Source organism: Nerophis lumbriciformis, linkage group LG15, assembly GCF_033978685.3.
Source record: "Nerophis lumbriciformis linkage group LG15, RoL_Nlum_v2.1, whole genome shotgun sequence".
Lineage (NCBI taxonomy): Eukaryota > Metazoa > Chordata > Actinopteri > Syngnathiformes > Syngnathidae > Nerophis > Nerophis lumbriciformis.
In genome coordinates, this window is record NC_084562.2 from 20233610 (window position 1) to 20260208 (window position 26599).

Below are 26599 nucleotides of genomic sequence, written 5' to 3' on the forward strand. Positions count from 1 at the left end.
GTCTGCAGGTGTACCTAATGTTGTGTCCCTGCAGTCCTTCACGGCTCCTCCGGCGCGAGCATTGTTGTTTTTGCACTTTTTGGCTTCTTGTTAAGTGACTTTGTTTGGGTGGATTCGGTCTTGCACGTGGAGGGTTTGGGTGTGGGCTTTGGTTGGTGTGGCGCTCCCGTCGGGGGGTGCATTCTGCACGGGGGTGCATTAACCGGCACCAGGAGGCGGGATTACTGCGAGCCTCACACAGTGCGTCTCCGCAGCAGTTTTATGATCGCTCAGCACAAGAAATACTTTACACACATACAGTTGTTGACAAAATACACTGTACATTATATACCTCAGCTAACTAAACTATGGAAATGTATAATATAGTTCATATAGCAATACGGTCTCACTGCACAGCAGGCCAGCAGTTAGCCGAGTCCGCAATCCATGGTGAGGCACAACGCAGCGATTTTGAATACAAATAATCTAAAACTGGTGAAGTTAAATGGAAAATAACATTATAGTATAATCACTAAATACAATTTAATTAATTTTTTTTTCTTTTTACATTTTTTTTCTTTCCATGATGGCAAGTGAGGCCCCGCCTCACCTGCCTTCAGTGACTGCACGTCACTGCTTTGTATTGATATTTGGGACGGCGTGGCGCAGTGGCAGAATGGCCGTGCGCGACCCGAGGGTCCCTGGTTCAATCCCCACCTAGTACCAACCTCGTCATGTCCGTTGTGTCCTGAGCAAGACACTTCACCCTTGCTCCTGATGGGTGCTGGTTAGCGCCTTGCATGGCAGCTCCCTCCATCAGTGTGTGAATGTGTGTGTGAATGGGTAAATGTGGAAGTAGTGTCAAAGCGCTTTGAGTACCTTGAAGGTAGAAAAGCGCTATACAAGTACAACCCATTTATCATTTATATTTTCTATTACATTCTTCCCTTAAATGATCATGTTTACAGTAGGGATGTCCGATAATGGCTTTTTGCCAATATCCAATATTCCGATATTGTCCAACTCTTTAATTACCGATACCGATATCAACCGATACCGATATAAACCAATATATACAGTCGTGGAATTAACACATTATTATGCCTAATTTGGACAACCAGGTGTGGTGAAGATAAGGTACTTTTAAAAAAAAGTTATAAAATAAAACAAGATAAATAAATTAAAAACATTTTCTTGAATAAAAAAGAAAGTATCCATCCATCCATCCATCTTCTTCCGCTTATCCGAGGTCGGGTCGCGGGGGCAGCAGCCTAAGCAGGGAAGCCCAGACTTCCCTCTCCCCAGCCACTTCGTCCAGCTCTTCCTGTGGGACCCCGAGGCGTTCCCAGGCCAGCCGGGAGACATAGTCTTCCCAACGTGTCCTGGGTCTTCCCCGCGGCCTCCTACCGGTCGGACGTGCCCTAAACACCTCCCTAGGGAGGCGTTCGGGTGGCATCCTGACCAGATGCCCGAACCACCTCATCTGGCTCCTCTCAATGTGGAGGAGCAGCGGCTTTACTTTGAGCTCCCCCTGGATGGCAGAGCTTCTCACCCTATCTCTAAGGGAGAGCCCCGCCACCCGGCGGAGGAAACTCATTTCGGCCGCTTGTACCCGTGATCTTGTCCTTTCGGTCATAACCCAAAGCTCATGACCATAGGTGAGGATGGGAACGTAGATCGACCGGTAAATTGAGAGCTTTGCCTTCCGGCTCAGCTCCTTCTTCACCACAACGGATCGATACAGCGTCCGCATTACTGAAGACGCCGCACCGATCCGCCTGTCGATCTCACGATCCACTCTTCCCTCACTCGTGAACAAGACTCCGAGGTACTTGAACTCCTCCACTTGGGGCAAGATCTCCTCCCCAACCCGGAGATGGCACAAAGAAAGTAAAACAATATAAAAACATTAGTAAGTAATTAATGAAAATTAGTAAAATTAATTGTTAAAGGTTAGTACTATTAGTGGACCAGCAGCACGCACAATCATGTGTGCTTACGGACTGTATCCCTTGCAGACTGTATTGATATATATTGATATATAATGTAGGAACCAGAATATTAATAACAGAAAGAAACAACCCTTTTGTGTGAATGAGTGTAAATGAGTGTAAATGGGGGAGGAAGTTTTTTTGGGTTGGTGCACCAATTGTAAGTGTATCTTGTGTTTTTTATGTTGATTTAATAAAAAACAAAACCAAAAAAACCCCGATACCGATAAAAAAAAACGATACCGATAATTTCCGATATTACATTTTAATGCATTTATCGACATCTCTCCCTAGTTTACAGTGATTGTTTTATATGTTTTTATTTATGTATGTCGCTTTGGATAAAAGCGTCTGCCAAATACTTAAACACAAACATATATAAACACCTGAAAGTCTTTATATCAGCTAAAACCACCAATCTGTTTCACTGGATTCAGAATAAAACCAAACTATGTCTTATCCAACAATGTTAGTATTTGAATATTGTTACTTGAAGACTTATTCCTGGTTGCAATTATACTGTTAAGAAATTATTGTCTTATACTTTGCCTAAAATGAGCAGCTCGGGGACAACTCTGTGGTAATATTATTTTCACAAAATACAACCAATAGTACGTTAATGTTAAATCTTACTTGTGAAAAGTAAATCCCCCGATTCCTATTTTCAACAGTCCACTCATTTGAGCAGGAAAACGCTGAACGCCAGCCCGGCTCCTCATCACCACTTCAAGATGGCGGCCGAATTTCTCGCGTCACAGCAGCTTATAAGATGTCTATGGTCTTCCCGCTGAAGAGATCCTGTACGCGGAAGTGACGCTTACATTCTAGGACGGCCATTGGTTAAAAGTAGCTAAAGCCCCGCCCTTTTCATGACGATTACAACACATGTAACTATTTAACTTCCGGTGCCGGCGCTGGTTACAAAACATTAAAAGGCGCCAACTTGATGTGTTACTCAATTACCGCACACGACTTTCAGCTGAGGAGCTTTTTATCCAGAATAATATTAAAAAAACTCACTTTTTGACGGACATGGAGACGAGACGTCTAAAGCACCAACCTGCAGAAAAGGTAAGGGTTGTTTGTCGTGTGGTGGAACTAATTAGTATATGTAGTGTTTGCTGTGTTTTCATACGTAGCGTAATTGTGGCGTAATTTGACGTTGTTAATTTAGCAGGAGGCGACCCCGGTCCAGATGAAGGGAGTCCGCACATCTCGACCAGTCTTGGCACCCAAACGCCTTCGATACTCCCCTGCTGCTCCCCCGCCACCCAGGAGACAGGTGGGACACACATTGCTGTAAATTACGCCATTGTTATCAAACACTATGACGGTGTTGCCCACCTCTCAGTAAGGAGAGCAGCTATTGGAGCTCGTAAAAGTCGCCCAATGACGTAATTGCCTCATTTGCATAATTTGGCCTGTTGGAAGCCGAAAGAGAGGACTTTTGTGAGAGTAATGATTGCAACTGAAAATTAACTTCTGTTGAATCTTTGTTTTCTTTACATTTAAATCAGTTTTGCTCTGCTTTTATTATGCAAAAACAACTTTTCTTACCTGCTGTGCAGTGACATGCGGTGAACTAAACCAGTGTTTTTCAACCTTTTTGAGCCAATGCATTAGAGATGCGCGGATAGGCAATTATTTCATCCGCAACCGCATCAGAAAGTCGTCAACCATCCGCAATCCACCCGATCTAACATTTGATCAGAACCGCATCTGCCCGCACCCGCCCGTTGTTATATATCTAATATAGACGATGCAAGGCATTAGTGAGGTTATAAAGCTTTTGCCTGTTAAAGAAAGGAGACTGATCCAATGCAGCACAGACATTCGCGTGCCACGCTGTCACGACCCAGACGCACACCAGTGCGCAATCATATGGGAGCCGCGCTGAGCGCACCTCCAAGCGCGTCTCGCTGCCGGCGACGGCCGGGTATATGGGCCCGACGCTCCAGCGCCATCCATTTTCAGGGCTAGTTGATTCGGCAGGTGGGTTGTTACACACTCCTTAGCGGGTTCCAACTTCCATGGCCACCGTCCTAGCTGCTGTCTATATCAACCAGGGTGAGCCCCACCCCTTTCGTGAGCGCACTGCGCGCGGAGTGACCCCTGTTACGCGCCCCCGGCAACAGGGGTGGCGGGCAGGTAAGCTGCGCTGGCGGAGCGCGCGGAGTGACCCCTGTTACGAGCCCCCGGCCACCGGGGTGGCGGGCAGGTAAGCTGCTTACCTGCTGCGCGTGATGCCGGCTGCGGCGAAGGCGGACGAGGCGGGGTGTCGGTGCGGTGGTGACCCTGGACGTGCGTCGGGCCCTTCTCGCGGATCGCCTCAGCTACGGCTCCCGGTGGGGCCCTCTCGGGGGAAGGGGCCTCGGTCCCGGACCCCGGCGAGGCGTCCCTTCTCCGCTCCGTAAAAGTGTCCATCTCTTTTTTTTTTTTTCTTCTGTTGTGGCATATGCAGCAGGTGCCTGCTTGTTTTTCGTATGTGGGTAACAACATTTAACTATGTATATATATTTCCGAATTGGTTTAACTGCCACCCGCCTGAATCTATTTAAAATCTAATTTTTTTAAATAATTTGAACCACCCGACCCGACCCGCGGATAAAATCTAATTTTTTTTTTTTTCATCCGCGGATAATCCGCGGACTCCGCGGTTGTGCCCGCAAACCGCGCATCTCTACAATGCATATTTTTCTTCCATCCATCCATTCATCTTTTTCCGCTTATCCGAGGTCGGGTCGCGGGGGCAGCAGCCTAAGCAGGGAAGCCCAGACTTCCCTCTCCCCAGCCACTTCGTCCAGCTCTTCCCGGGGGATCCCGAGGCGTTCCCAGACCAGCCGGGAGACATAGTCTTCCCAACGTGTCCTGGGTCTTCCCCGTGGCCTCCTACCGGTCGGACGTGCCCTAAACACCTCCCTAGGGAGGCGTTCGGGTGGCATCCTGACCAGATGCCCGAACCACCTCATCTGGCTCCTCTCCATGTGGAGGAGCAGCGGCTTTACTTTGAGCTCCCCCCGGATGGCAGAGCTTCTCACCCTTGTACCCGTGATCTTGTCCTTTCGGTCATAACCCAAAGCTCATGACCATAGGTGAGGATGGGAACGTAGATCGACCGGTAAATTGAGAGCTTTGCCTTCCGGCTCAGCTCCTTCTTCACCACAACGGATCGATACATCGTCCGCATTACTGAAGATATTTTTTTTCATTGAAAAAAATCCAGGGGAACACTATGCCATCCTCATCGCCATTGTTGTGTGCCAAACTTGTCACTTATTAGCAATCTAAGCACCTACTCTGTAGCCTAGTGGTTAGAGCAGTGGTTCTTAACCTGGGTTCGATGGAACCCGAGGGGTTCGGTGAGTCAAGCTCAGGGGTTCGGCGGAGGTCAAGACACACCCGACTCATCGTGTAAATAAAAACTTCTCCCTATCGGCGTATTACGGATACGGCAACAGCAGAAGTCAGACTGATTTGCAGGTGTGTAATTTGTTGTGAGTTTATGCACTGTGTTGGTTTTGTTCTTTGAACAAGGTGATGTTCATGCACGGTTCATTTTATACACCAATAAAAAAAACATGGTAACACTTTAGTATGGGGAACATATGAAATCGACTTTGACACCTCTGTTGTATAGTATTTTCCCTTGAACATCTCCTTGAATAAAAATGCTTGCTTAAAAGTGAAAGGTGTACACTATTCACATTTGTGAGGTACTGTAATACCTTTGCAAAAGTGGCTTTTTAGATTGTGCAACATGTACTGACATCCCCTGCCCCCATTAACTTGTCAAAGTAATAACCATTCATTATTGTTGAAGGTCTCTAAAAAGCGCAACATAGAAAACGAGGAGGACGAACAAGACGATGCTTCAGTTCCGGAAAACGACAAGAAAGTTACAAATGTAAGTACTGCAGTAGGACTTCCCTCCAGATGAGTGAAAGTTAATTTGATCAGTGATACACACGTTTTTTTTTTGTTCAACAGGACAAAGGACTTTCAGCTTATGAATTGGAGCGTTTGGAAAACATCAGGCAAAATCAAGCCTTCCTCTCTGCTATCAATCTGTTTCAGGTAGACAAGCATAATCCTGTAAGAATGATGTTTGAAGGCTGTCCTTGCAGATGTCCCATGACTAGAGGTGGGGGGGAATAATCGATTTGTAGTTGCATCGCAATTCGGTCATGGACAATTATAAAATAGATTAGTAAACTTGAATAATCGATTTATTTACTGTAAATTAAGTAATCCAGTTTTAAAATTGACTGCAGCAAGCCACCTCAGCAAGAGATCTGACCAGCTCGTTTTATTATAGGTCATTTATGTTCCAGTTTTCCATTAATTTAATAAATGTGGTAATTAATTTATGTTATGTTTTATGTTATGTTTTATTTGTTTATGACAAATGCAGTTTTTTTTCTAAGTCGCAAGTGATACTCTTATTTAGTGAAATGAAAAGAAATGTTAAACTGCATCAATAATACATTTTTAATGGAATCGTGAGATGCCCAAAGATTCCCACCTCTACTGCTCTAATAGACAAATGCCTCTTTTTGGCCGTCTGTAAACAAGAAACACTGTCTTTGAATCCCTGATTTCTTCCAATTCTCTTGGTTTACAGTTGACTGCTTCTACGCTGAGGCTGTATATCAAATAAATGTTCCCCAATTAAGGGAATTTCAAATAAATCATTCTGGTTTGGGCACCCCCCAAAACACGACCATAACATGGAACACAAATGCCTTTTTAAATAAGAAAAACACACTGCTAGATCAGTGGTTCTCAAACTATTTCACCAAGTACCACCTCAGAAAACACTCCAAGTATTAATGACCAACATTAGAATACATTAAGGTAGTAGGTCTAAATATTCATTAAAAACAAGGAAGAGGTTTTATTTAACAAGTATGTTTAATATTTTTGGCCACTGTAAAACTACACGCAGTTTGAACAGTAACACTGAATATTTATTAGATTTTCTGGCGTACTACTAGATGGAGCGTGCGTACCACAGTTTTGAGAATTCCTGTTTTACATAATGAATATTGTTTAAAAATCAGTACAATAGTGTCCTACAAATAAATACCATATTTTCTGGACTATAATGCGCACTTAAAATAATTTTTTTCCCCTCAGAACACGACAGTGCGCCTTATAACCCGGTGCGCCTAATGTACGGAATATTTCTGGTTTTGCTTACTGACCTCAAAGCAATTTTATTTTGTACATGGTGCAATAAGTGTGGCCAGTAGATGGCAGTCACACATAAGAGATATGTGTAGACTGCACTATGATGGCAATAGGACTCAAGTAAACACCAACATTTTATATGTTCCATTGAAAATATAGAACATTACACACAGCGCGCAAAAATCCATCAAAATGTTTTATTACGACTTTGGTAAGCTATATAGCCGCACCGCTTGATGTGCATCAACATACGAGTAATATTATGGTGTGTGTTTATTAGGTAAGACATTATCTGGCGTTTTGTTCCGCAATATTATGCAAAAGCTACTTTTCTTACCGTCTGATCTGTATTTGGGATCTGCATAATTAATGAAAAATTGCGCGCGTCCGCCTTTGTAGTCCGTGGAGACACCGTAGTCGATAAGCTTATTTTTCTCTATCTTGTTATGGGACATTCATCCTCCGCTGTTGCCATTTCTAATATAACGTTTTGTAAAGTTCTTACTTATATCTGTCAGTAAACTCGCCATGAAAGCGCTAAAACATACCGGTGTAGTGAGTTTACATTATTCACCCAAGGAACTTTAGTTATTAGAGAGTTCCGCTCAGACACATTTCCGGTGTTTTCGGATGAGCGACTGTCAGAAAGCGGCTTGAAGATGATCTGTAAAACATCATCTATGCAACAGTTTGACCAAAGAACCACATGTTATATAGACCACAAAGAAGTCTTTTCAATTTAAAAAAATAAATAAAAATATGACTCCTTAAAGGGGAACATTATCACAATTTCAAAATGGTTAAAACCATTAAAAATCAGTTCCCAGTGGCTTATTTTATTTTTCAAAGTTTTTTTCAAAATTTTACCCATCACGCAATATCCCTAAAAAAAGCTTCAAAGTGCCTGATTTTAACCATCGTTATATACACCCGTCCATTTTCCTGTGACGTCACATAGTGATGCCAATACAAACAAACATGGCGGATAGAACAGCAAGCTATAGCGACATTAGCTCGGATTCAGACTCGGATTTCAGCGGCTTAAGCGATTCAACAGATTACGCATGTATTGAAACGGATGGTTGTAGTGTGGAGGCAGGTAGCGAAAACGAAATTGAAGGAGAAACTGAAGCTATTGAGCCATATCGGTTTGAACCGTATGCAAGCGAAACCGACGAAAACGACACGACAGCCAGCGACACGGGAGAAAGCGAGGACGAATTCGGCGATCGCCTTCTAACCAACGATTGGTATGTGTTTGTTTGGCATTAAAGGAAACTAACAACTATGAACTAGGTTTACAGCATATGAAATACATTTGGCAACAACATGCACTTTGAGAGTGCAGACAGCCCATTTCAGGCGCGCTAAGAACATATATTTTTCCATGATTTCAGCACTCAGGTTAACCATACCTAAATAAACACAAAATATTGCATTACACAAGACTACCCGAATGTACTCGAATGATTGAAAAAAATGAATGTTTTTAAGCTAAATTAATGGTAAACACAGTTTATGTATAATAATTTACGTAAAACCGCGAGTAATGAATAAAGTTTTCATCAATTAATATATTCTGTAGACATACCCTGATCCGCTCTCTTTTCCTGAAAGCTGATCTGTCCAGTTTTGGAGTTGATGTCAGCAGGCCAGGGAAGCTAGGGTCGATATTCTTCTCTTGATCATCCAAGACATCCAGGGGGTTTAGCTCGCTCGTCTGCGAGGACAAACTGCCGCCATTGCTTGCCGTGCTACCGAGGTCCTTTGTCCCTGAATAGCTCACACACTCCGGCAGATTCAATGGGGGTCTGGCGGCAGATTTCTTTGACTTTATCGTTGGAAATGCATCTGCTTTGAGTGTCGCAGGATATCCACACATTCTTGCCATCTCTGTCGTAGCAAAGCTTTCATCGGTAAAGTGTGTGACCATTTTGTCGGCTTTCCCCACACCCTCGTATTTTGAACACATTTCGTCCAATTTCTTGCCACTTTCGCATCTTTGGGCCACTGGTGCAACTTGAATCCGTCCCTGTTCGTGTTGTTACACCCTCCGACAACACACCGACGAAAGTGAAAAAATGGCGGACTGCTTCTCGATGTGACGTCATCGCTCTGAGAGCGAATAATAGACAGGCATTTAATTCGCCAAAATTCACCCATTTAGAGTTCGGAAATCGGTTAAAAAAAAATATATGGTCTTTTTTCTGCAACATCAAGGTATATATTGACGCTTACATAGGTCTGGTGATAATGTTCCCCTTTAATGCGCCCTAATTCAGTGCGCTTTATATATGAGAAAAAAAAAATCAAAAATAGACCATTCATCGGCCTTATTGTCCAGAAAATACGGTAGTAGTTTTATCAAGTAATGTACATCCAACATTTACCTTGGAGAGCAGACCGGTTATTTCCTGTGAGCTGCTTCTCCATATTTAATGAATAAATGTTCACAGTTTTTAAAAATAAAATAAAAGCCTTTGGCCGGATGGCACCAAAGAGGAAGTTATCCTGATTATAATGCAAACATTTTTCAACAAAAGCTGTATTTTTTGGGGAGAGTTATGATAATGCCACGTATTGTCTTCTAAATGACTGACAAGAGTAGACTGTCTCGTTTTTCTGTCGTCTTTGAGCCGTACATATCTATCATCTTAACAGCCACATACGATGAATAAAGACGTTAATTGTTCCTGTTCTCTGAAGGCTTCCGAGGAGTTGAAACAGTCGTCGGCGAAGCGGCAGCCATCGCAGAGGGGTCTTGCGAGGTGCGATTCGCTGATTCCGCTTTTTTCTCCAATTTATATTTGTGGATTATTTTTCTTCATTCCGGTTCAAACAAGCCAGTTGTAAATCATTGTTGTGTATCCACTTGTGTGGGGGCAGGTCACATGCAGAGGTCAAAGAAGTGCCGCCGCCTCGCAAGTCCCTGCGTCTCCAAAACATAACAGCACAGGTCCTGACCCTTCCCCCAGAACCCAGCAGCATGAGTGTACCAGGACCGGTAGTTCCTTTTGCAGCTTTGCCCTTTTTTTTGTCTTCTTTTGCATATTCCATATTCTTTGTTGTGTGCACTTTTCAAGGATGTGTGGGCCAAGAAGCCTGCAGGGCCTCTGTCTATGGAGCCTGTCAACATGGCCGAAGGAAGCAAACTGCCACCTCAGCTTCTCCAGCTCTGCTCTGATGTGGTAGAACTCATTTGCTACATTGACTAATTATTAGAGATGTCCGATAATGGCTTTTTTGCCGATATTGTCCAACTCTTAATTACCCATTCCGATATCAACCAATACCGATATATACAGTCATGGAATTAACACATTATTATGCCTAATTTTGTTGTGATGCCTCGCTGGATGCATTAAACAATGTAACAAGGTTTTCCAAAATAAATCAACTCAAGTTATGGAAAAAAAAATGCCAACATGGCACTGCCATATTTATTATTGAAGTCACAAAGTGCATTATTTTTTTTTAACATGCCTCAAAACAGCAGCTTGGAATTTGGGACATGCTCTCCCTGAGAGAGACTATGAGGTGGGCGAGGTTGGGCGGGGGGGGGGTGTATTGTAGCGTCCCGGAAGAGTTAGTGCTGCAAGGGCTTCTGGGTATTTGTTCTGTTGGTATTTGTTCTGTTGTGTTTATGTTGTGTTACGGTGTGGATGTTCTCCTGAAATGTGTTTGTCATTCTTGTTTGGTGTGGATTCACAGTGTGGCGCATATTTGTTACAGTGTTAAAGTTGTTTATACGGCCACCCTCAGTGTGACCTGTATGGCTATTGATCAAGTATGCCTTGCATTCACTTGTGTGTGTGTGTGAAAAGCCGTAGATATTATGTGACTGGGCCGGCACGCAAAGGCAGTGCCTTTAAGGTTTATTGGCGCTCTGTACTTCTCCCTATGTCCATGTACACAGCGGCGTTTTAAAAAGTCATACATTTTACTTTTTTAAATCGATACCGATAATTTTGAAACCGATACTGATAACTTCCGATATTACATTTTAAATTTAATATCGGACATCTCTACTAATTATGACAATTTAAGAAGTAATGCATATGTCAAATTTATTTTGGGGGTATTTTCTTTCTCATCAGGTCTCGCCAAAAGAAATAGGAGAACTTAATTTGTCAAAGTATGAGTTTAACTTTTGATTAACAACACCAAGTAGTTGACCAAGCGATCGTTGACGGACTCTTGTTTGAAGGTACTGCTCCACGCTGGGGAAGATGAGGATCAGTGAAGACCGAGTGGCCAAAGTGGTGAAGGACCGCATCTTCTCAGCAGCCTTCCACCCTTCTTCCACAAGTCTGCTAATGGCCGCTGGCGACAAGAAAGGGAAAGTCGGCCTCTGGAGTTTGGTACGTTTTTGTTTTTCTATTCATCAATGTTCACAATATTGACTCAGGTATATGCAGTATTTACCCCCTTTTTTTTTTAACCTTCTACTGGTCTTTCCTCAGGGTGAAGACTGGGGAGATGATGGCGTTCTTCTCTTTGAGCCCCACAGTCGCCCGGTGGGCTGCTTGGCTTTCTCCAGGGCGCATTCCACACAGCTGCTGAGTCTCAGCTACGACGGATCCCTGCGCTGCATGGATGTGGAGAAGGCTGCCTTCGATGAGGTTGGACCTCTTTTTTTATCGTTATTGTTCTCTCTTGCTTCCTCTCATAGTCCAAATGTAAATGCCACTTCTCCTCATCCAGGAGATAATTCCAAGTTGATGTAGAACTTTATACAAGGTTCGTACACCTTTTCCATGGCCAAAATCAAGCACTTTTTAATGACTTTCAAGATCAGTTTTTCCAGTACCCTTCAAAAGGTGAAAACCAGTGTGAATCAATCCATAGCCTTGTTGTTTGAGGTCACCAAATGCTGTCTGTAGGAGAAATACGGAAAATCTGCTGAAACCTAAGCCTAACATTGCACCCGCAGTTATCCTTAACTGAATGGGGCATAGAAAAGGGGGGTCACCCACATCTGCGGTCCTCTCAAAGGTTTCTCATTGTCATCCCACTGGGTTGAGTTTTTCCTTGCTCGGATGTGGGAACCGAGTATGTCGTTGTGGCTTGTGCAGCCCTTTGAGACACTTGTAATTTAGTGCTATATAAATAAACATTGATTGCTAAACATTGAAAATGAAGCAGTGTTTCTGTAGACTATTCAATGTCATTGGTGTTTGCAAACGTGTCTTCATTTGTGTTTTTCACATCACATGTTCTTTTTCTTACTTACAGCACTCAATGACATCGAACAGCATGGATTGATTCACACCGTATTTGTGTGAATCGTGATATAAATACACGCACCATCAAAATGTCAATTTCACTCATTTATTAACAAAACTGTTCTACATTAATATAAAGATAATAAATTAAACGAACATATTTTTTGTTTCACAACACCTCAGTCATTAAGCATATCTAGCCTTATACTGTGGCCATGATAACAAATTAACAAAAAGACCAAAGTTAACTTTTTTTTGCTTTCACTGAGGTAGCCAGACAAGTTAAGTAGACAACAAATATAATAGAGCAAGAAATGCATACAACCATGTTGTGTAAAAGCTACAAAATCATTCATATTAACTCCGCTCTAAGTTGTGAAAAAGGTTACAAATTATACATGACATGACCTTCACATACAAACAAGTCCAATAATGGACTAATCATTTCCATCCAATGTTCATTAAAACGACAACCTTCAGGCATGATGGACAGATGCACCACTGTCCTCTCGGGGGCGAAGGATCTGGCTTGACAAAAACCTAATGTAAGGGCTAATGTAAGATCAAGCGTGTAGCTTTCATTTTTAAGGAAACTTATTTTATTTTTTTCCATTTTATAATTAGCCTATTGAGTCAGACTGCTGAGAAATATGATGAACATTTCCAAGCACTTTTCAAACCTTGAAAACATTCAAATCCAAGCATTTTCAAGGTTTTTTTAAGCACCCGTACGAACCCTGTTTATAGGATTTGCTCTAACTCTGCTTCCCAGGCTTAGAAGTACAGAATAAGCAATCTTAAATGAGTTGTTTGTGTTGTAGGTGTACAACGTTGAAGAGGGCCTGAAAACCTTCGACTTCCTGTCACATGACTGTTTGACCCTGGTGGTCGGGGACTGGTACGGAAATGTTGCCATCGTGGACAGACGTACCCCAGGGTATGTGTTTTCAAATATTTGCACTCCGCTGCCCGTTTCCAAGTAATCAGAGCTAACCACTGCTGTGGATTTGCAGAACCTCACACGAGTCTTTCCACTCGCTGGACCCCAAGGTTTTACGCTGTGTCAGCGTTCATCCTCTACAGCAGCAGTACTTTGTAGTGGCAAAGAACAGGTAGGCATGGACTAAGTCCAGTTCTTCGTAATGTTTCATCACTAACGCCCTGAATCCATGGGTCTGCAGGGAGGTGAGCGTTTATGACAGCCGAAGTCTGAAGAAGAATCAAAGCCAGCCCGTCTGCCAGCTGAGTGGTCACTCTTTAAGCATATCCAGCTGCTTTTTCTCACCCTGCACGGGCAACAGAGTGGTCACCTCTTGCATGGACAACCACATAAGGTACTTTCTTTTCTTGTTCTTGTGGACATTTGAATGATCTCTTGTTTGTGGACAGGGTCTATGACACGTCTTCCCTGACCTCTGAAGCCCCTCTGCTGACGTCCATCAGGTACGTTCAGTTACTACAGAGCAGTGTTTTTCAACCTTTTTTTTAGCCAAGGCACATTTTTTCCGCTGAAAAAATCCAGAGGCACACCACCAGCAGAAATAATTAAAAAACGAAACTCAGTTGACAGTAAAACATACTTGCCAACCCTCCCGAATTTTCCGGGAGACTCCCGAAATTCAGCGCCTCACCCGAAAACCTCCCGGGACAAATATTCTCCCGAAAATCTCCCGATTTTCAGCCGGAGCTGGAGGCCACGCCCCATCCAGCTCCATGCGGACCTGAGTGAGGACAGCCTTTTTTCAGACGGGAGGACAACAGGGTGACAAGAACTAAATCATCCAGACTAGAGATAAATTGTATTATTATGTTTATCTTACCTAAAAATAAATATGTTTATTAATTTAAAAAAACAAAAAACGAAATACATTTTTACAATATTTTGCTAAATAAACACATTTGAAATAATTAATTTTAAATCATCATAATAATTCATTTAAAATGACCATATTTAATTATTAAAATTGCTTGTTTATCAACAACTTTACCATTTTATTCATTACAATTTGAAGCTCTCAGAAGCCAAGTTGTTATATTCATGTTATATTTATGCAAGTTTGAAGTATCAATTATCTAAACACAGATTTGTTTGCATATTTTCAGGATGTATGTATATATATGTATATATATATGTATATATATATATATATATATGTGTATATATATATATGTGTATGAAATACTTGGTGAATTCTAGCTGTCAATATACTCCTCCCCTCTTAACCACGCACCCACTCCCCACCCCCCCACCTCCCGAAATCGGAGGTCTCAAGGTTGGCAAGTATGCAGTAAAAAGTCGTTGTCGCAATTGTTGGATATGACTTTAAACCATAACCAACCATTGTCTCAAAGTAGGTGTACTGTCACGACCTGCCACATTATTTTGAGTTTTTTGCTGTTTTTCTGTGTGTAGTGTTTTAGCTCCTATTTTGGTGGCTTTTTCTCTTTTTTGGTATTTTCCTGTATCAGTTTCATGTAGGGCTGCAACTAACGATTAATATGATAATCGATTAATCGGCCGATTACTTCGATTAATCGGATAAGAGACAAACTACATTTCTATCCTTTCCAGTATTTTATTGAAAAAAAAACAGCATGCTGGCGCCATGTTCTTTCAACTTGCCAAATAAAACAAGGAAAATGTTACAAAAATGCACACTTTTGACACCCCTGCTATAGATAATAAAAAATTAAATTATGGATAAAAAGCAGAGCCTGGCGACACATGCACATTTATCACAACTCTCTCGCTCTCTCTGTCTCTCCCCCTCCCTCACCAATGCTGCTGCGCACACAATTTGTTGTGTTTTTAACCTTCTTAACCCTGAACGTACATTGAAAACACACGCAACCCTAACTCAAAATGCCGGACATTTGAGGCATTTAAGAAACTCCGCAAAAGAGGACATGTCCGGTGAAAAGAGGACGTATGGTCAGGACCTAGCCCGATCGCTGCTAGTCTCTTTTTGCTAGCAGCTAACGGGCTAGGATAGACTGACCATACGTCCTCTTTTCACCGGACATGTCCTCTTTTGCGGAGTTTCTTAAATGCCTCAAATGTCCGGCATTTTGAGTATTGTTCACACAACGTGCAGTACGCTACTTATGTCCGTGTGGAAACTCGTTCGGTACACTTACGCACCGAAACGAAACCCCCGTACCGAAACGGTTCGATACAAATACACGTACCGTTACACCCCTATTATTTTGATTATTGTTTCTCAGCTGTTTGTAAATGTTGCAGCATAGATCCAACGAATCGATGACTAAATTAATCGCCAGCTATTTTTATAATCGATTTTTAATCGATTAGTTGTTGCAGCCCTAGTTTCATGTCTCCCTGTGAGCGATATTTCCCGCATCTACTTTGTTTTGGAATCAAGAATATTTTAGTTGTTTTTATCCCTCTTTGTGGGGACATTGTTGATTGTCATGTCATGTTCGGATGTACATTCTGGACGCCTTTTTTGCTCCACAGTAAGTCTTTGCTGTCGTCCAGCATTCTGTTTTTGTTTACTTTGTAGCCAGTTCAGTTTTAGTTTAATTCTGCGTAGCCTTCCTTAAGCTTTAATGCCTTTTCTTATGGGCACTCACCTTTTGTTTATTTTTGGTTAAAGCATTTGACACCTTTTTTACCTGCACACTGCCTCCCGCTGTTTCCAACATCTACAAAGCAATTAGCTACCGGCTGCTACCTACTGAGATGGAAGAGTATTACACGGTTACTCTGCCCAGCTCTCAACAACAACATATCATTTGCCGACTATAATTACTGGTTTGCAAAAAATATTTTTAACCCAAATAGGTCATCAATCAATCAATCGTTTATTTATATAGCCCTAAATCACAAGTGTCTCAAAGGGCTGTACAAGCCACAACGACATCCTCGGTTCAGATCCCACATCAGGGCAAGGAAAAACTCACAACCCAGTGAAATTACATTAATCTCCCACGGCACACTAGTGTGCCGCGGCACAGTGGTTGAAAAACACTGCTATAGAGCAGCCCGCGAACAGGTATTATCCGGCCCGCGTGATGAGTTTGCCAAGTATTAAAATGAGCTGTATTTTTGTTGAATGAAAGAAACTGCTGTTCTAAATGTGTCCACTGGATGTCACAACAGCAATTCTGTTAGGACTAGCAAGAAGTACAAAGTAAAGTGTGGGTGCGGCTCCTCTCCCTCCACCCAAATGAAACTTAAAACCTGCCGTTTTAGGTCTTGTGCTCCGAACACAGTTATTTGGCACCCTTACTGCCCCCATAATGTCTGTCAAAAACGAGAAAACTCAACCCTTTTGAATAGTTTATCTCCGAAATGCGTGTCCGAAAGAGATACGGAAGCATATTTTTACGTGATAATATATTGTAGGTGTTTTCCACTTTGCATTCATATTTTGCTGTTTTTTTACATTTGTTGTTTTGCGTGGTTTGAAAAGTAAAAGGAGCGAAGTTCATATGTTAATATTCAGTGTTTTCTTGTTCATAGTTAATATTGTAAATCCCACCTTTATTTTAATGTACATTTTATGTACATTCTTAAACTGTTCAACAATTTGCTCACGCATTTGTTGACAAAGTGGTGACCCTCGCCCCATCCTTGTTTGTGAATGACTGAGCATTTCATGGAATCTACTTTTATACCCAATCATGGCACCCACCTGTTCCCAATTAGCCTGTTCACCTGTGGGATGTTCCAAATAAGTGTTTGATGAGCATTCCTCAACTTTATCAGTATTTATTGCCACCTTTCCCAACTTCTTTGTCATGTGTTGCTGGCATCAAATTCTAAAGTTAATGATTATTTGCAAAAAAAAAAGGTTTATCAGTTTGAACATCAAATGTGTTGTCTTTGTAGCATATTCAACTGAATATGGGTTGAAAAGGATTTGCAAATCATTGCATTGCGTTTATATTTACATCTAACACAATTTACCAACTCATGGAAACGGGGTTTGTAAATTACAAATACAATTTGAGTTGTATGGAAAATATCTCATTAACACATTTTTACTTTTACAATGGAACATGAGCTGCAGATGCACAATGGCCCCTCGAGATGCACTTTGGACATCCCTGCTTTAATAGAACTGTATTTTATGGTTTTCTCCACTAGATAAAGCAGCTACATGCTTTTTCCCCGCGTGTTTGAGCCACTCAGATTTCCACTTGGAAATACGAAACTGGAAACACGCTGCGTTACTCGCTCTAGTCGGAACCAGACATGCTAACTGCAATGGAACGGAACATGGGTCTCATATTTTATCTTATCAGATTATTTCTATTTTTGAGAAGCCTGATTGGATTGCGTATTCAAGTCTTCTGTGACCATATTTGTCTTCGTCCATTTGCAGCCACAACATGAAAACGGGCCGCTGGCTGTCCAAGCTGTCGGCCGTGTGGGACCCCAAACAGGAGAACTGTCTCATAGTGGGAAGCGTCTCCTGGCCGCGCAAGGTGCAGGTGTTCCACGAGAGCGGCCGACTCTTACAGTCCTTCAAAGACGACGAGCTCCTCCACACCGTGCAGTCCGTCACCGCCTTCCACCCCACCAGGAACGCATTCCTGGGCGGCAACGCGTCAGGACGCCTGCACCTCTTCTCTGATTGACCCCATTAAAACACAAATTGTCAATCTCTGGGAAACACTCCATACTAAAATCTAACACTGTGTACTTCTTCGTTAACACTAAAATTAAACATTTTTATTCTAATAACTGCAGAGTTTTAAGTACATTTGTGTGTGTGTTAAAGTTCTTACCTGCAGGTGATGGACAGGCCCCTCAGAGACTCTTCACTGATGCTTCATGTACTGTGGAGAAGAAAGAGGAACAAGACATATTTTCAGAAAAGGTAGCTTTCTTTTTCAATTGATTGTTTTCCCAACTTTACCTGCTTATAGAGGTGATGGTGAATGATTTTGATAGTCCAGGACGTCCATCTCCATCACTGGTTGGCATCACTTCACCTCCTCTCCAGTAGACTCTCTGGCCTCAGCTCCATGCTGGTGTTGTTCTCATGAGATGTCTTCTTACAATTCCTGGTTCTGTTTGAGGTCAGCTTCAAAGATCTTTGTTTGATGTTGTGAGTTCGCCACTTTTGTCCTTTGTAAAAAAGGCTTTTTGCAAACTTGAAGAAGTTTGATCTAGTTCTCTCCTTCATTTTACACCTCAGCTCTCCTCAAGGTTGACAGTCTATTCTTAATTTATGCCTGTACAAGGTTAATTCCTTCCTTTTCCATTGTTTTTTTCCTGTTGCTCTGACATCTAGCACTTTTTCAAGCCTTGGTTGGTGTCTTCTTAGGACTGCATAGGATGTTACCTTGGTTCAGCCACACACCTGCAATTCCGGAGCTCAAATCCTGGAGTAGGTGTTGTAGGCTCAGGTATCTTGTTGATCATCGTCTGGTACTGAGACCAACATTGGTGTGTACTTGAGGTACGTGAACCGGGAAACAGAGTGTGTGGATGTTGGAACGGTTCAAATTGAATTAGAAAGTGGGATATTCAGTAGATTGTGTAATGCCCATTCATTGTCAATGGGGAGAAGATTTCGGGAAATTCCAGGAAAACGGAATTTTGGGAAAGGGAAAACATATTTTGCGTTTGATATATCGAAAGAGTAATGCCATTATAGAACAATGAATATGTCCATTCATTTGAATGAGAATGTCCTGAAAATTCAGGAATTTTGGGGAAACTGGGAATTTTTTGAAAGTATTGATACTAGCACAATTGTCCTAAATGTTATGAATCGGTTGTTGTGGGAGTTTTTGGAATCGGTTGAAAAATGTTGACGTGGTAAGAGAGTGAATTGAGAATGAGTAGTTTAGAATTCCTGGAATTTTTGGGGAAAACCGGAAATTTGTACAAAAGAAAAGAACCTTTGTTGTCCAAGCTAAGAGGAATGTTTTGAAGGTGGAATGGTCAAAAACGGTTGAAAAATGTGGACTCTGAAAACTTTCCAGGAAGAATTGAAAATATGGCTTTGGAAAACTGGAAATTCCTGGATTTTTCTGGAAACTGGTAGTTTGATTGTCAAAGGTGTGGACGGTGGAACGGTTTGAATTGAATTAGAAATGTGGGATATGTAATAGATTGTATATTGCCCATTCATTGTCGATGGGGAGAAGCTTCCGGGAAATTCCAGGAAAACCGGGAATTTGGGGAAATGGAAAACATGTTTTGCGTTTGATATATCGGAAGAGTAGTGTCATTATCGAAAAATGAATATGTCCATTGATTTGAATGGGAATTTGGGGAAAACCGGGATTTAAAAAAAAATATTGATACTAGCACAATTGTCTTTAGTGTTATGAATCGGTTGAAAAATGTTGACGTGGTAACAGTTTGAATTGAGAATGGGTAGTTCAAAATTCCTGGAATTTTTGGGGAAACCGGGAATTTATACAAAAGAAGAGAGAGCCTTTGTTGCTGAATGGTAAAAAATGGTTGAAACTGAAAACTTTCCAGGAAGAAATGAAAATTCGAGAATTTGTGGATTTTTCTGGAAAATGTTAGATTGTCCAAGGTGAGTGGAGTGTGTGGACGGTGGAACGGTTCGAATCGTGCGAGTGGTTCGCATTTGGTGGACAAAACGAGACAAAGGAGTGGCATAAAACATGTCTTTCTGTGGCAGCGTCTGAGAAAGTTGTACATGTAAACAAACTGCGGTGAGTTCAAGGACTGCTGAAATTAGTAGGACAAAACGGTGCTCACCAAATACTCTCATCAGTGAAACATGTTTAATACAAACAGTGGGATGTCTAACAATTATGAAGGTTTGTGTCATGTTGTCCTCTACACAAACTACTAAAACAAAAAATACATTTCCCCATCTTTTGCCATTTTTATACATTTTTGAAAAGGCTCCAGGCAGGCGCTAAAGAGCCGCAGGTTGCCAACACCTGACTAAGGCCTACTATGCTACTGTATTTTAATGTTGGTCCTCGGTGAAAAGTTTCCTGGATATTGATGCTTTTATTGATCATCACACGGTCTGACGGCACATTGTTCAATCTGGCAAGATTACGTGCGAAGACCAAAAGTAGGTCAGTGTTAATCCGAGAGATGCTTTTTGCAGACCATGCTGCTCTCGTTACTAACGCCAGAGAAGCCTTACAACGTCTAAGTGACTGTTTTGCGAACAGTTTGGACTTAGTCAGCCTGCAGAAGACCAATGTTAGCGTTCAAGGTGCTGAAAATCCTGTTATCAAGATGAATGCTGTCACTTTAGAAGCATGTACCATATTTTTCGGAGTATAAGTCGCACCGGCTGAAAATGCATAATAACGAAGGGAAAAAACATATATAAGTCGCATTTTTGGGGGAAATATATTTGATAAAAGCCAACACCAAGAATAGACTTGAAAGGCAATTTAAAATAAATAAAGAATAGTGAACAACAGGCTGAATAAGTGTACGTTATATGAGGCATAAATAACCAACTGAGAACGTGCCTGGTATGTTAACGTAACATATTATGGTAAGAGTCATTCAAATAACTATAACATATAGAACATGCTATACGTTTACCAAACAATCTGTCACTCCTAATCGCTAAATCCCATGAAATCTTATACGTCTAGTCTCTTACGTGAATGAGATAAATAATATTATTTGATATTTTACGGTAATGTGTTAATAATGTCACATATAAGTCGCTCCTGAGTATAAGTCGCACCCAAACTGAAAAAAACTGCGACTTATAGTCCGAAAAATACAGTAGTCATTTTTATAGTGTATAATTTGATGGATAACTTGCTTCGAAACCATAAGTTAAGCATATATTTAATAAGGGTGTAACGGTACGTGTATTTGTTTTGAACCGTTTCAGTACAGGGGTTTCGGTTCAGTTCGGAGGTGTACCGAACGAGTTTCCACGCGGACATATTAAGTAGCGTACCGCACGTTGCGTAAACAATGCACAGCGAGGCACAACACACGGCATGCCAGCAGCTACCGGGCTACGACAACAAAGCGAAAGCGGTTCGCCGACATTCTTCAGCAGCGGTAGGGTATGCTTCTGGCAACACGTCAAACATGCTAACCCACTTGAAGCGTCACCACCCCCAAGTGAACATCGCTTCAACGACGAGAAAGACGAGCGTGGTGCAAACACCGCATTCAAGCAGCCTCTCCTCGGCGAGTCAGGCAGGGCTAAAGCAATAACAAATGTTTTTATAGCAGCAGATTTAAAGAGGAACATTATCACAATTTCAGAAGGGTTAAAACCATTAAAAATCAGTTCCCAGTGGCTTATTTTATTTTCCGAAGTTTTTTTCAAAATTTTACCCATCACGCAATATCCCTAAAAAAAAGCTTCAAAGTGCCTGATTTTAACCATCGTTATAAACACCCGTCCATTTTCCTGTGACGTCACATAGTGAAGCCAACACAAACAAACATGGCGGAAAGAACAGCAAGCTATAGCGACATTAGCTTGGATTCAAACTCGGATTTCAGCGGCTTAAGCGATTCAACAGATTACGCATGTATTGAAACGGATGGTTGTAGTGTGGAGGCAGGTAGCGAAAATGAAATTGAAGAAGAAACTGAAGCTATTGAGCCATATCGGTTTGAACTGTATGCAAGCGAAACCGACGAAAACGACATGACAGCCAGCGACACGGGAGAAAGCGAGGACGAATTCGGCGATCGCCTTCTAACCAACGATTGGTATGTGTTTGTTTGGCATTAAAGGAAACTAACAACTATGAACTAGGTTTACAGCATATGAAATACATTTGGCAACAACATGCACTTTGAGAGTGCAGACAGCCCAGTTTTCATCACTTAATATATTCTGTAGACATACCCTCATCCGCGCTCTTTTCCTGAAAGCTGATCTGTCCAGTTTTGGACTTGATGTCAGCAGGCCAGGGAAGCTAGGGTCGATATTCTTCTCTTGATCATCTTCAGTGGCATAAGGGACGGTGTGAGCCAAGAAACATCCAGGGGGTTTAGCTCGCTCGTCTACGGGAACAAACTGCCGCATTTGCTTGCCGTGCTGCCGAGGTCCTTTGTCCCTGAATTGCTCACACACTCCGGCAGATTCAATGGGGGTCTAGCGGCAGATTTCTTTGACTTTATCGTTGGAAATGCATCTGCTTTGAGTGTCGCAGGATATCCACACATTCTTGCCATCTCTGTCGTAGCATAGCTTTCGTCGGTAAAGTGTACGGAACAAACGTCCAATTTCTTGCCACTTTCGCATCTTTGGGCCACTGGTGCAACTTGAATCCGTCCCTGTTCGTGTTGTTACACCCTCCGACAACACACCGACAAGGCATGATGTCTCCAAGGTACGGAAAACAGTCGGAAAAACGGAAAATAACAGAGCTGATTTGACTCGGTGTTTGAGAAAATGGCGGATTGCTTCACGTTGTGACGTCATCGCTCCGAGAGCGAATAATAGAAAGGCGTTTAATTCGCCAAAATTCACCAATTTAGAGTTCGTAAATCGGTTAAAAAAATATATGGTCTTTTTTCTGCAACATCAAGGTATATATTGACGCTTACATAGGTCTGGTGATAATGTTCCCCTTTATTAAACAGTTTGGCTAATGAAGATAGTCCATTAAGCTTTTTTCTGCCGAATGTGCCAGTCTTTTCTGTCGTTGAGCCCTACAAAGTGTTTATACTCCAAGTATTGTACTAATTACACTCCAGCTGTTTGACTGTAACGAGCGTCTTAAGTCAAAGTTTTGACGACCTGAGTATAAGTCGCACCCCCGGCCAAACTATGAAAAAAAAACTGCGACTTAGTCCGAAAAGTACGGTAGATAATTTGATATACCTAGGCTCGACAATCAGCAATAAACTCTCGCTTGACGTTGAACTTGACAGGAGGCTTGGAAAGGCAAATACCATCATGGCTAAACTAGTAAAAACGAGTATGGGAAAACAACGCTCTTACTCAACATACAAAGATCCGAGTTTATCAGGCCTGCGTTCTCAGCACTTTACTCTACGGAAGCGACACCTGGACTACTTACACGAGACAAGAGCGTCGACTCAACGCTTTCCACATGCGGTGCATCAAACGTGTCCTTGGACTATAAGTCGCAGTTTTTTTCATAGTTTGGCCGGGGGTGCGACTTATACTCAGATCAAATCAAATCAAATCAACTTTATTTATAGAGCACATTTAAAATTTACCACAGGGGTAGCCAAAGTGCTGTACAATGAGCAGGTTAAAAGATAATACGAGTACCGAGCAAACACAACACAACACAAACAGAACACAATAAAAAATAAATAATTAAAATAGAATTAATAAAAACATAAAAACAGGATCAAAGCAGGTGTATTATGGGGCGCCATTGCAGGATGGATATCACTCAGTGTTAAAAGCCATGGAATAAAAGTATGTTTTTAAGAAAAAACAGGAAGAGAGGAGGCTTGTCTAACACTCAGGGGTAGGTCGTTCCAGAGCTTGGGAGCAGCAACGGTGCGACTTGTGTGTGAAATTATTAACACATTACCGTAAAATATCAAATAATATTATTTAGCTCATTCACGTAAGAGACTAGACGTATAAGATTTCATGGGATTTAGCGATTAGATTGTTTGGTAAACGTATAGCATGTTCTATATGTTATAGTTATTTGAATGACTCTTACCATAATATGTTACGTTAACATACCAGGTTGGTTATTTATGCCTCATAACGTACACTTATTCAGCTTGTTGTTCACTATTCTTTATTTATTAGGGCCCGCATGGCCCATTGCATAAGGACTCCCAAAGGGAGTCCTTATGCATAAGGACCTATTGAATTTGTAAGGTTTTATTATTATTATTATTCTTCCGCAACTTTGCGCTGTAATTTGACCCCCTTAGCATGCTTCAAAACTCACCAAATTTTACACACACATCAGTAATATACGGCAAAACTTTTTATCAAAAAACCAAACCCCAAAACTGCGCTCTAGCGCCCCCTAGAAAGAAAACTGCTTATAACTCCCAGTACGAATGTTGTAGAGACATGAAACAAAAACCTCTACAGGTATGTAGGTCTTACTTAGACCTACTTTTCATTAATTAATTTCCTCGGGCAAAAATCAACAGGAAGTTGGCAATTCCCCCTTCAAGACAAAAATGTACTAAAAACAGTCACTTTTGCCTCTTTGAGCTGTAATTTGACCCCCTTAACATGCTTCAAAACTCACCGAACTTAATACACACATCAGGACTGGCAAAAATTGCCATCTAATAAAAAAACCTAACCCTAGCGCAATTTTGAATAAAACGCAGAAAAAACTGCTCCTCGAAGGAAAAAATTACAAAACTGCCTGTAACTCCCACTGGAAAGGTCGGAGAGACATGAAACAAAAACCTCTATGTAGGTCTCACTTAGACCTACATTTCATAAATTGACAACCCCCAGCAAAAATCAACAGGAAGTTTGCTATTCCCCCTTCAAAACAAATTTTTTGTAAAAACCGGTCACCTTCCTTCAAAAACTATCTCCTCTGAGCGCGTTTGTCGTTTCGGCTTCAAACTAACACAGGAGAGAGATTAAACCCTTGTGTATAAAATAACAGAACAGCGTTTTAATACCTGCTCCGGTTTTGATTTTATGACCCTTCAAAGACCCGCTGCGCTGCTGTTTTTTTAAGATGGCTGCTTAAAAGCAGGAAGCACCAACGTGCCCACACAATGCAGACAAGGTAGGTACACTAGACAAAAGTCTTGGGACACTTCAGACTAAAAGTAGACAAAAGTATTGGGACACTTAGGACTAGCACCTGCCAAATACGCGGGCCCGACCAATGCTGCTTGCAGCTTTAATTTTAAATTGCCTTTCAAATGTCTATTCTTGGTGTTGGCTTTTATCAAATACATTTCCCCCAAAAATGCGACTTATACTCCAGTACGACTTATATATGTTTTTTTCCTTCTTTATTATGCATTTTCAGCCGGTGCGACTTATACTCCGAAAAATACGGTATGTATGGACAACTGGCTGCAGGTGCCAGACATGTTGGTCGTCCCTCCCTCCGGTTCAAGGACGCATGCAAGAGAGATCTAAAGGCGTGTAATATTCCTCTAGACAGCTGGGAGATACAGGCGGAGAACCGAAATGTCTGGCGTCAAGCGGTTAGACGGGGTATTGCAGAGGCTGATTTGAGGAGAGGCCAGCTCGCAGAGGAGAAGAGAGACAGGAGGAAACACACTGCAAATACCATCGCACAGCAGGAGCGGGATGAAGTCTCTACACATGTTTGCACTAAGTGCAACAGGGACTGTCACTCAAGAACTGGCTTGTACAGCCATGCTAGGCGTTGTCAACAAACATGAATGTACCGTATCAACCAAACATCAAGTTAAAATGTGAAAATTATAATTAAATAAGTGCATTGTATAATTACAACACTCATTTTAACTGAAAAGATATTACCGTATTTTACGGACTATAAGTCGCAGTTTTTTTCATAGTTTGACCGGGGGTGAAATTCTTAACACATTACCGTAAAATATCAAATAATATTATTTAGCTCATTCACGTAAGACAGTGGTCCCCAACCACCGGTCCGTGGATCGATTGGTACCGGGCCGCACAATAATTTTTTTTATTTTTATTAAATCAACATAAAAAACACCAGATACACTTACAATTAGTACACCAACCCAAAAAACCTCCCTCCCCTCATTCACACAAAAGGGTTGTTTCTTCCTGTTATTAAAGTTAAAGTTAAAGTAGCAATGATTGTCACACACACACTAAATGTGGCGAAATTATTCTCTGCATTTGACCCATCACCCTTGATCACCCCCTGGGAGGCGAGGGGAGCAGTGGGCAGCAGCGGTGCTGCGCCCAGGAATCATTTTTGGTGATTTAACCCCCAATTCCAACCCTTGATGCTGAGTGCCAAGCAGGGAGGTAATGGCTCCCATTTTTATATTCTTTGGTATGACTCGGCCGGGGTATGGACTCACAACCTACCCATCTCAGGGTGGACACTCTAACCACTAGAACAGTGTTTTTCAACCTTTTTTGGGCCAAGGCACATTTTTTGCGTTGAAAAAATGCGGAGGCACACCAACAGCAGAAATCATTAAAAAACGAAACTAAGTTGACAGTAAAAAGTCGTTGTCGTAATTGTTGGATATGAATTTAAATCATAACCAACTATGCATCACTATAGCTCTTGTCTCAAAGTAGGTGTACTGTCACCACCTGTCACATCACACCCTGACTTATTTGGACTTTT

General features: G+C 41.8%; 1 protein-coding gene across 3 annotated transcripts; it reads left to right on the forward strand.

Annotated features, from left to right (window-relative positions):
* The first annotated feature begins 2877 nt into the window (after positions 1 to 2877).
* On the forward strand, positions 2878 to 18103 carry LOC133615880 (WD repeat-containing protein 76-like). 3 transcript variants are annotated; one of them, XM_061974739.1, is made up of 15 exons: positions 2878 to 3041; positions 3145 to 3252; positions 5791 to 5874; positions 5958 to 6044; positions 9867 to 9928; positions 10047 to 10164; positions 10244 to 10348; positions 11258 to 11295; positions 11368 to 11521; positions 11624 to 11782; positions 13207 to 13322; positions 13399 to 13497; positions 13567 to 13719; positions 13775 to 13828; positions 17737 to 18103. In XM_061974739.1, exons 1-15 carry the CDS (start codon positions 3003 to 3005, stop codon positions 17990 to 17992), a joined length of 1632 nt encoding a protein of 543 aa, XP_061830723.1. In that variant the 5' UTR covers positions 2878 to 3002; the 3' UTR covers positions 17993 to 18103. The 3 variants fall into 3 exon arrangements, with proteins under 3 accessions (XP_061830723.1, XP_061830724.1, XP_061830725.1); XM_061974740.1 differs by having other exon boundaries at positions 10244 to 10345; XM_061974741.2 differs by having other exon boundaries at positions 2889 to 3041; positions 3148 to 3252.
* Positions 18104 to 26599: the final 8496 nt, after the last annotated feature.

Coding starts and splice junctions, on each gene's coding strand:
- LOC133615880 (XM_061974739.1), top strand. CDS start 3,003: ATGGAGACGAGACGTCTAAAGCACCAACCTGCAGAAAAG. Junction 5,875..5,957: donor ACGACAAGAAAGTTACAAAT/GTAAGTACTGCA, acceptor TTTGTTCAACAG/GACAAAGGACTTTCAGCTTA. Junction 6,045..9,866: donor CTGCTATCAATCTGTTTCAG/GTAGACAAGCAT, acceptor TGTTCTCTGAAG/GCTTCCGAGGAGTTGAAACA.